General features: G+C 65.6%; 2 protein-coding genes across 3 annotated transcripts; one reads left to right on the plus strand and one right to left on the minus strand.

The window, feature by feature from the left end:
* Positions 1–367: 367 nt before the first annotated feature.
* Positions 368–4,641, minus strand: POLR3D (RNA polymerase III subunit D). 2 transcript variants are annotated; one of them, XM_032204107.1, is made up of 9 exons: positions 4,619–4,641; positions 3,463–3,625; positions 2,433–2,476; positions 2,155–2,306; positions 1,938–2,065; positions 1,671–1,836; positions 1,305–1,558; positions 981–1,133; positions 368–787 (listed from the first exon to the last, which is right to left on the minus strand). In XM_032204107.1, the coding sequence occupies exons 2-9, from the start codon at positions 3,622–3,624 to the stop codon at positions 665–667; spliced, it is 1,182 nt and encodes a 393-aa protein (XP_032059998.1). In that variant the 5' UTR covers position 3,625; positions 4,619–4,641; the 3' UTR covers positions 368–664. The 2 variants fall into 2 exon arrangements, with proteins under 2 accessions (XP_032059998.1, XP_032059999.1); XM_032204108.1 differs by having other exon boundaries at positions 3,463–3,666; positions 4,619–4,634.
* Positions 4,642–5,587: 946 nt separating this feature from the next.
* On the plus strand, positions 5,588–8,839 carry PHYHIP (phytanoyl-CoA 2-hydroxylase interacting protein). Its single transcript, XM_032204163.1, has 5 exons — positions 5,588–5,643; positions 6,610–6,807; positions 7,597–7,771; positions 8,041–8,158; positions 8,305–8,839. Exons 2-5 carry the CDS (start codon positions 6,643–6,645, stop codon positions 8,837–8,839), a joined length of 993 nt encoding a protein of 330 aa, XP_032060054.1. The 5' UTR covers positions 5,588–5,643; positions 6,610–6,642.

An 8,839-nucleotide genomic window follows, 5' to 3' on the forward strand; every position in this document is an offset into this window, starting at 1 on the left:
TAGGGGCAATTGAGGGGGGCAAGTACAAGAGGCTGGGGGCAGTTCCAGGGGGTAATTGCAAGGGGCTGGGGGCAGTTACATGGGGCAATTCCAGGGGGCAACTATAAAGGGCTGGGGGCAGTTACACCAGGTGATGCCAGGGGGCAATTGCGCAGGGCAGGGGGCAACTGGAGGGGGCTGGGGGCAATTGCAAGGGGTAAGTACATGGCGCAGGGGGCAACTACACGTGGCAGGGGCAGTTGTAGGGGGCTCCCCAGCTCCACCCCACGGTGCTGCCCCCGGCTGTGCCCCCCCAGCGCACCCCCTGGGGCCAGATGGGGTAAGCTGGGGGCTGGGGTCAGGGGGGACCACACCGAGGACCCCCCCGCAGGAGGAAAGCCATTTTTATTGCATTTCTCCCCAAAAACAAGCATCCCGCCGCCCCCAGGGCGCACACAGAGCCCGGGGAGGGGGGACCCCAAATCCCCCACCCCACAAACCCTCTTCTTTTTGGAGGGGGGGGGGTGCAGAGCTGCACCCCCCATCCCCTCCGCTGCTCCCCCGCGGGGCGCACAGCACCGAGGTCGGATCCGGCTGCCGAAGACCCCTCTCCACAGCCCTCGGGGGGGGCACTGCAGGCAGGGGGGGGGCACCTTTGGCTCGTCGCCCCCCCCCTGCCATGGGGCTACCGGTGGCGGTGCTCCAGCAGGGCCTCGAAGTCCGGGGAGCAAACCAGCTTGTGCTTGATGTGGCCCAGGACGATCATCTCGCCCGTGCGGCTGTCCCCGATGCCGACCGACACCAGCTCCTTGCCGGGAGGGAGAAGCACCCATGGGTGGCCCAGCGGGGCGGCCAAAACCCTTCTTCAGGTTTAGGGTGGAAAAAGGGCCCGGGGGAAGGCTCCTTTGCCCCGTTGTAGGGTGTGGGAATGCTCCAGCGGGGTCACCGAGGTGCCCATTTAGGTGCAGCCCCATAAATCCCATCCCCGCGCCCCCCAGTACCTGCAGGAAGGAGCAGGGGGTCCCCATGGTCACGTCCAAGGTCACCTTGCCCAGCACCAGCTGCACCTTCCCCGACTTGCGGACCAGCAGCTTCCCCACCTGCCCCTCGGGGAGGTCGGCCAGGGTGCACGTGTTCTCCGCCTGCCTCGCCTCCTGCCACCGAGAAACACCATCACCATGCTGCCACCCCCAAAACCCACCCCAAAAACCACAAAACCACCCCCAAAACCCACAAAATCACCCCAAAACCACCCCCAAAAACCCACAAAATCACCGCAAAACCCCCCGAACCACCCCAAAAAAACCCAAAACCGCCCCTATCACCTGGCTCTTCTCCTGCTTCACCACCACCACCTGCCCTTCCTCGGTCTGCAGCTCCGTCTTGACGGGTTTGGTGTCCTGGGTGGGCGGCTGGCCGGGCAGCGTGTCGGGCAGCTGTAGGAACAGCAGCTCGTCCTCGGCCGCCAGGCTCAGCCGCTGCAGCAGCTCGGCCACCGGGATGTCCCGCGGGAAGCCGGGGGGGCCCCGTGCGGGTTTGGTGGCACCCGGGGGGTCCTCGTCGCACGGCTCTTCCTTCACTGCCACGGGGTGAGAGGAGCAGGGTGGGCGCGAGGAGAGGGGCAGCGGCCCCGTCTCGGCACGCCTGCGCCCATGGGACCCCCCTGGTGTGCCCACGGGACCCACAAGCACCTTTGAGGGGGGGATCCGGATCTGTCTTGTCCTCTTTGGGCAGCCAGGGCTGCGCGTCCTCCTGCTCCTCCGCGGCATCCTCCTTGAAGAGCCATCCCGAGTGGGCGAGGGGCAGCTGCACCGGCTTGTTGCGGATGTCGTTCTTCAGCCCCGGGTCGTCCAGGAACTGCGGGGTGGGGAGAGGGGACGGGGACGGAGCTCAGCGCCAGCCCCAGCACCTCGGGGATGCCCCGTCCCCCTAAAAAAAAAAAAAAACCCCCCGCTCACGTCGTCCTTCTGCAGCCGGCGCAGGATCTGCTTCGTCTCCTCGTCCGTCTCCCTCTTCTCCTTCTTGATGTTGATGATGTGCGAGGGGCCGAAGTCCGACACGTCCACCGCCTTGTCCCAGGAGCCCGCTGGGGAGCAGGGAACCCCTTTGGGCTCACCCCACGCCGCCTGGGATCCCCTAAAACCCCTCCCTGGGGAAAACCTCATCTCCCGCTACCTTTCTTCTTCATCATTTCGGCCGGGCCCTGCTCGAAAATGGAGTGGGACTGGATGACCTCGGGCCGGCCCCGGCCCCGGCCGTGCCCATCGCGCTGCCGGTCCCGCTCCCGCTCCTTCTTCTCCTTCTTGACGGTGACATCCTCTCTGGGTCTGGGCACGGGAGGGGGCCAGATTTACCCTACAGCCCCCCCTCGGCACCGTGGCTCCCTCTCCGGGCACGTTCGGCACGCCAAACGGGGCCGGGGAAGGCAGGGAAGTGCTTACGATGCCACTTACTCTTCCTTGATCTTCCTGCTGATTATGTTGGGGGTGAAGGTTTTCTGCGGGCGAGAGCGGACAAGTCACGGCACGAGGCAGGAGCCGAGAGAAAGCCGCAGAAACCGTGCGGGTGGCGGGGCTGCAGGGCGAGCCCGGGGCTCTCGGCGCGTCCCCAAAAGGTTCCCAAAGCGCCCTGCGCCTCCAGGGGTGTCCCGTCCGTGTCACGTCCCCAAAAAGTCCCCAAAATGCTGTGTGCCCCCAAGGGTGCCCTGTCTCCAAAAGGTTCCTAAAGTGCTGTGCGCCCCCGGGGGTGTCCTGTCCCCAAAAGGTCCCCAAAAAGTCCCCAAACTCCTCTGCACCCCCCAGGTGTGCCCTGTCCTTGCCACATCCCCAAAAGGTCCCCAAACTCCTGTGCACGTCCAGGGGTGCCCCACCCCCAAAAGGTCCCCAAAAGGTTCCCAAAAAGGACCCCAAACCTCCATGAGCCCCCAGGGTGCCCCGTCCCCAAAACGTCCCCAAAAAATTGCCATGCCCCCCAGGGGTGTCCTGTCCCCAAACCACTGTACACCCCTGGGGGAGCCTCGTCCCCAAAAGGTCCCCAAACAGTCCCCAAACTCCTGTGCACCCCTGGGGGTTCCCCATCCTTTCCACATCCCCAAAAGTTCCCCAAACCTGTGCACCCCACCCCTAAAAGCTCCCCAAACCGCCGTGCGCCCCCGAGGGTGCGCCATCCCCAAAAAGTCCCCTAACTACCAAGCTCCCCCGGGGGCGCCCTGTCCCTAAAAAGCCCCCAAAACCACCGTGGACCCCCGGGAATGCCCCGTCCCCGTCCCCATCCCCGTGTCCCCGTCCCCGGGAGCGGGACGCCGGGGCAGGACCGGTCGGGTCGCATTGCCAGCTCCACCAGAGCCACCCACGTTTTGGGGTGCCCACACCCCTAAAATGCCCACGCTGCTGCCCCCGGGGGGGTGCGCGCGCGCCTCCCCCTCCCCCTAAAAATAAAAAATAAAAAATAAAAAAGAGAGGTTTTGGGAAACCTGGCACTTGCCTTTTTTACGCCTCCCAAGGTGAGGTCCCGGGAGCGGATGGAGGGCAGGCGGCCGGGGCTGAGGGGGGGGGCCGGGCGCCTCCCCAGCAGCCCCCGTGCCCCCGGGAGCCCCGGCCGCAGGCTGCCCGGTGCGCCCGCGTCCCCCGAGCTGCCCTCTGCCATCCTGCCAGAGGGGACGGATGGGGTGAGCGCACGGAGACCCTGCTGGGGACCCCATAAATGAGCCCCCGATAGGGATATCCTGCGCCCCAGGGTGCTCAGCACCCCCCCCATGCACACCCTGCACCCATAAATGCGCCCCAAACAGGGACACCCGGCACCCCCAGACCAGGGGGCTCAGCCCCCCATGCACCCCAAACACACCATGCACCCCCAAAAGGGATCCCCTGCACCCCATAAATGTGCCCCCAATAGGGACACGATGCACCCCAAGGTGCTCAGCCCCCCATGCACCCCAAAACAGGGACCCCCTGCACCCCCCACCCCAGGGTGCTCAGCCCCCCCCATGCACCCAAAACAGGGACCCCCTGCGCCCCATAAATGCGCCCCCAAACAGGGACACCCTGCACCCCAAGGTGCTCAGCCCCCCCCATGCACCCCCAAAACAGGGACCCCCTGTACCCCATAAATGCGCCCCCAATCAGTGACCCCCCTGCACCCCCACCCCAGGGTGCTCAGCCCCCCCCATACACCCCCAATCAGTGACCCCCTGTACCCCCACCCCAGGTGCCCCCCAAAACCCCCCCCAAAAGTTCCTCCAGCACCCCAAGGTGCTCAGCCCCCCCCATGCACCCCCACCCCAAGGAGCCCCCCCCCCCAGGCCCCCCCAACCACTGCCCCCCCCCCAGGGTGCTCAGCCCCACACCCTAAGCCCCCCACCCCCCCACCCCAAACCAGGTCCCCCCATCCACTCCCACACCCCCCCCCTGCCCCCCCCACCCCAAAAATCCCCCCAAAACCCCCCCCACCCACCCCAGGGTGCCCCGAGACCCCCCCAAAACGCACCCATTCCCCTCCCCCAGCCCTCCCCACGCCCCAAAAAGCCCCATCCTGACCCCAAATCGGGTGCTGAGCCCCCAAAAGGCCCCATCCAGCCCCCCCCCACCCCCCCCGTACCCCAAAATCCGCCCCCCCCCCCCTCCACGCCGGCCCTTACCCAGCCCGGGCACCGCCGGCGCTGCCCCCCCCTTTCCCTACTGCGCCTGCGCGTCGCGCCGCCTGGCGTCCCCGGCAGGAAGCCGCCGCCGCCATCTTTGTTATGGTCACAACCGGCCGCTATGGGGGCCGCCATCTTTGTGCCTGGCGCTGCCCGGCTGTGCGCTGAAGGCGGCGGCGCCATCTTGGGGGCGGGCAGTGCCCGGCCTTTGGGCTCATAGGGGGCAGTGATGGGGAAAAAAGGAGGGGGGGGGAATTTGGGGAGGGGGTCGCTGCCCCCCCCCTCGTTTTACCCTCGCCTCCCAGTGCCTCCCAGTGCCCCCCAGTAGCACCAGGGAGCCAGGGGTGCCCCCCCACCCCGGGGTCCCCACATATGGGGGGTGCTGGGGGGCTATGGGGGGCTATGGGGGGGGGCTGCAGACCCCCCCCTAAAAATCCTCACCCCCCAAAAAAATAAAAAAAGCCAATTCACCCCACAAATCACCCCCCACACCCCTTTCGGGGACCACCGGGGGACCACACATATCTTGGGGTGGGCGCAGCCCCCCCAAAAAAAACCACCCCCGGGGGTGCCCCCAGCCCTATAATGCCCGGGGGGGGGCCGTGCACACCCCCCCACGGCCCTGCACACGCGTGTGCCCGCGCACGCCCCCCCCTTTTACGTGGGCACACGCGGGGGGCTCGGCGCCTGACGCTTCGCGGCCCCATTGGTTCCCCCCCCCCCTCATTTTCTCCTCCACGCCGCTTTGATTTATTTTATTATTTTTTTTTAATTTTTTTTTTTTTACCCATTTCTCTCCTTTTTTTTTTTTTTTTTTTTTTTTTTTTCTCCCTCCCCTCCGTAGGGGTGTTTGCTATTTCCGAGCCGCCTGGGAGGATCGGAGGCGCAGAGCAGCCCCGGCTCAGCTCCCGCTCCCCTCCCAGCCCTTTTTGGGGGCATCCTGCGGACCCCCCCCCCCCCCTTCCCCTTTCCATTTGGACCCCCTCCCCTTGGCACCTCGCAGCCCCCCCCCCAGGCACGGCCAGGTAAGGGCCTCTCCCCCCATCCCCAGCATTTTGGGGTCACGGCGATGCGCGGGCACCCACCGTGCCCCCCCCCCTCACCGGGCGGTGGGCATTTATCCCTTTGCCCCCCCCCAATTAATGATTTTTGGAGGGCTTTGGGGGTCCCATGGGGCTGGGGGGGTCCCATGGGGGTGGTGGGGGGGTGGCAGGGTGGGATCGCCGTGGGGATGCGGGGGCAAGCGGAGCGCAAAGAGAAAGGGGGTGGGGAGGGGGGGGGGGGGCGTGGACGTGGGTGCCCCCCCACGTGGGTGCCGAGCTGGGGAGGGGGCGTTTTGGGGGGGTTTCGGGGCTGTTTGTGGGCGAGGTGCTGCGGGGTGCGGGTGGGGGCTGGCGGCACGTGCCCCCACCCCGCGGCGCACAGCGGGGTCCCCCTGTCCTCCCCAAAAATGCGCCCAGCACTGTGCCCCTTCGGGGGGGGGGGGAATTTTGTGTGGCACGGGGGCTGCGTCCACCCCAAACCACCTTGGCGCACCCCTAAAGCTACCCTAAAGGCGGCGAGCGGCGGGTCTACATTTTGGGCATTTTGGGGGCGAATCAACATTTTTTTCGGGGGGAAACTGAGGCACGGCGCCGCCGCGGGCGAGGGCAAAGGCGGATCCAGCTTTTCCGGTGCCAGCTTCTTGCGTGCAATTATCCCAACCCTCCCCTCCCTCCTCTCCCCCCTTGTTTTTCTTCTCCCCACCCGGTGTTGAGCAAACCCCGGACCCACCCGCTGGCGTTCGGCCGGGGCCCCCGCGGCGTCCCGGGGAGCGGCCGGGTTTTTTTTTTTCCCCCCCCCCCTCCCCTATTTGCTCCCCGCTGCCTATTCCTGGCTTTTTTGGGCTTTTTTTTTTTTTTTTTTTTCCCCTCCCCCCTGCCATCTGTGCCACCGTCTCCCCCCGTGCTCAAACGTGCCCCCCCCCCTCTCCCCGGTGCTGCGCCCCTTAGGAGCTCGGCCCCCTCCCCAAACCTCCGCCGGCCATGGAGCTGCTTTCCACCCCAAAAAACATCGAGATCAACAACATCACCTGCGACTCCTTCCGCATCTCCTGGGCCATGGACAAGGGGGACCTGGAGAGGGTCACCCACTACTTCATCGACCTCAATAAGAAGGAGAACAAGAACTCCAACAAGTTCAAGCACCGGGTGAGACGGGGTTTGGGGAGGGGGGCTACGGGGCGCCGGGACCCCGCTCTCCTTCCACCCACGGTTTTTTTTGGGGGGAGAACCGCGATAAATCCTGCTCCCGTGATGGTTTGGGGTCAAAAATGAATTGTTTGGGACACGACCCGGATCCTGCCAGCTGGGATGTGCAGAGGACTGGGATTGGGACCGGGATTGGGACCGGGATTGGGACCGGGATTGGGACCGGGGTCCCCCCGAGCCCCCGCGGAGGAGCCGAGGCGCAAGCCGCCCGCGCTCCTCCTCCCTCGGGCTCCGAGTCACTAATTCAGGACGCTTTTAGCAGCACGGTTGCCACGGCGACGCTATTTAATGTTTAACATTTTTTTTTTTTTTCTCTCCTCCCCGATAATAAGCTATTTTTTTTTTTATATCTATATTTTTTATTTTTTTTTTTCCTTTCCTCCCCCCCCTCTCGTGTCTCCCGACTTCAGCATCTGCCGTTGCCACAGAAACGGCTCTGCACTGCGGTGCCGCTCGCTGGCCTCTTGGCACAGCCGGCATCCTCTGGGAATGGGGGTCCCCGACACCCCCGGGGGGGGCTTTCGTTGCGAATACGAGGAGGGGGACGCGGGGGGGTCACCGGGAAGCGCGGTGGAATTGGGGTTGGGAAGCCAGCAGCCGGGTGGCGAGCGCGGTGCCGCGTCCCCGGCAGCCGCATCGGGGACATTTTGCGGGGACACTGAGGAGGGAGGGAAATAGGGACGAGGGGGGGGCACCCAGGTGACGCTGTGCCCTGTCCCCTCGGCGCAGGACGTCCCCACCAAGCTGGTGGCCAAGGCGGTGCCGCTGCCCATGACGGTGCGGGGGCACTGGTTCCTGAGCCCCCGCACCGAGTACAGCGTGGCGGTGCAGACGGCCGTCAAGCAGAGCGACGGCGAGTACCTGGTGTCCGGCTGGAGCGAGACGGTGGAGTTCTGCACCGGGGGTGAGCACGGACACCCGGGGGGGGCTCAGAAAGATTTGGGGAGGACGAGGAGGACGGGGGCGAAGCCGCGAGCTCGCACAAGCTGGGCCGGTCGGAGCGGCAGCTGGCGAGTGGGAGGTTGGCGGCGTGGGAAGCGCGAGCTGCGAGCAGGGACGGGCGCAGAGAGAGAGAGAGAGAGGAGAAAGGAGAAAGGAGGGGGGAAACATGGGTTGGGGGGGTCGTTCCTTGATATCTTTTGTCCCCCCCCCGCGGTGCGTCCCCGCTGCCAGATTACGCCAAGGAGCACCTGGCCCAGCTGCAGGAGAAAGCCGAGCTGATCGCCGGGCGCATGCTGCGCTTCTCCGTCTTCTACCGCAACCAGCACAAGGAGTACTTCCAGCACGTCAGGTACCCCAAAAAAAAAGTCCCCAAAACACCTCGGTACCCCCCCACAAAGGCCGTTATCCCGTTATCCCCTTGACCCTGCTTGTATGCGTGTGCGTGCGTGCGTGCGTGTGCGCCCCCCGCCGCCCCCAACCCCGTGCCCCCTGCAGGATGCACTGCGGGAACGTGATGAAGCCGTCGCTGAAGGACAACAGCGGCAGCCACGGCTCGCCCACCAGCGGCATGCTGCACGGCATCTTCTTCAGCTGCAACACCGAGTTCAACACCGGGCAGCCCCCCCAGGACTCCCCCTACGGCCGCTACCGCTTCCAGATCCCGGCCCAGCGCCTCTTCAACCCCAACACCAACCTCTACTTCGCGGACTTCTACTGCATGTACACCGCCTACCACTACGTCGTCCTGGTCCTGGCACCCAAGGGCTCCTCGGGGGACCTCTTCTGCCGGGAGCGCCTGCCCCAGCTGGACATTTCCTCCAACAAGTTCCTGACGTGCTGCGTGGAGGAGGGCGAGCTGGTGTACCGCCATGCCCAGGACAGCATCCTGGAGGTGATTTACACCGAGCCCGTGGACCTCAGCCTCGGCGTGCTGGGGGAGATCAGCGGCCACCAGCTCATGAGCCTCTCCACCGCCAACGCCAAAAAGGACCCCAGCTGCAAGACGTGCAACATCAGCGTGGGGCGTTAA

This window comes from Aythya fuligula, chromosome 27, assembly GCF_009819795.1.
Source record: "Aythya fuligula isolate bAytFul2 chromosome 27, bAytFul2.pri, whole genome shotgun sequence".
Taxonomy (NCBI): Eukaryota; Metazoa; Chordata; class Aves; order Anseriformes; family Anatidae; genus Aythya; species Aythya fuligula.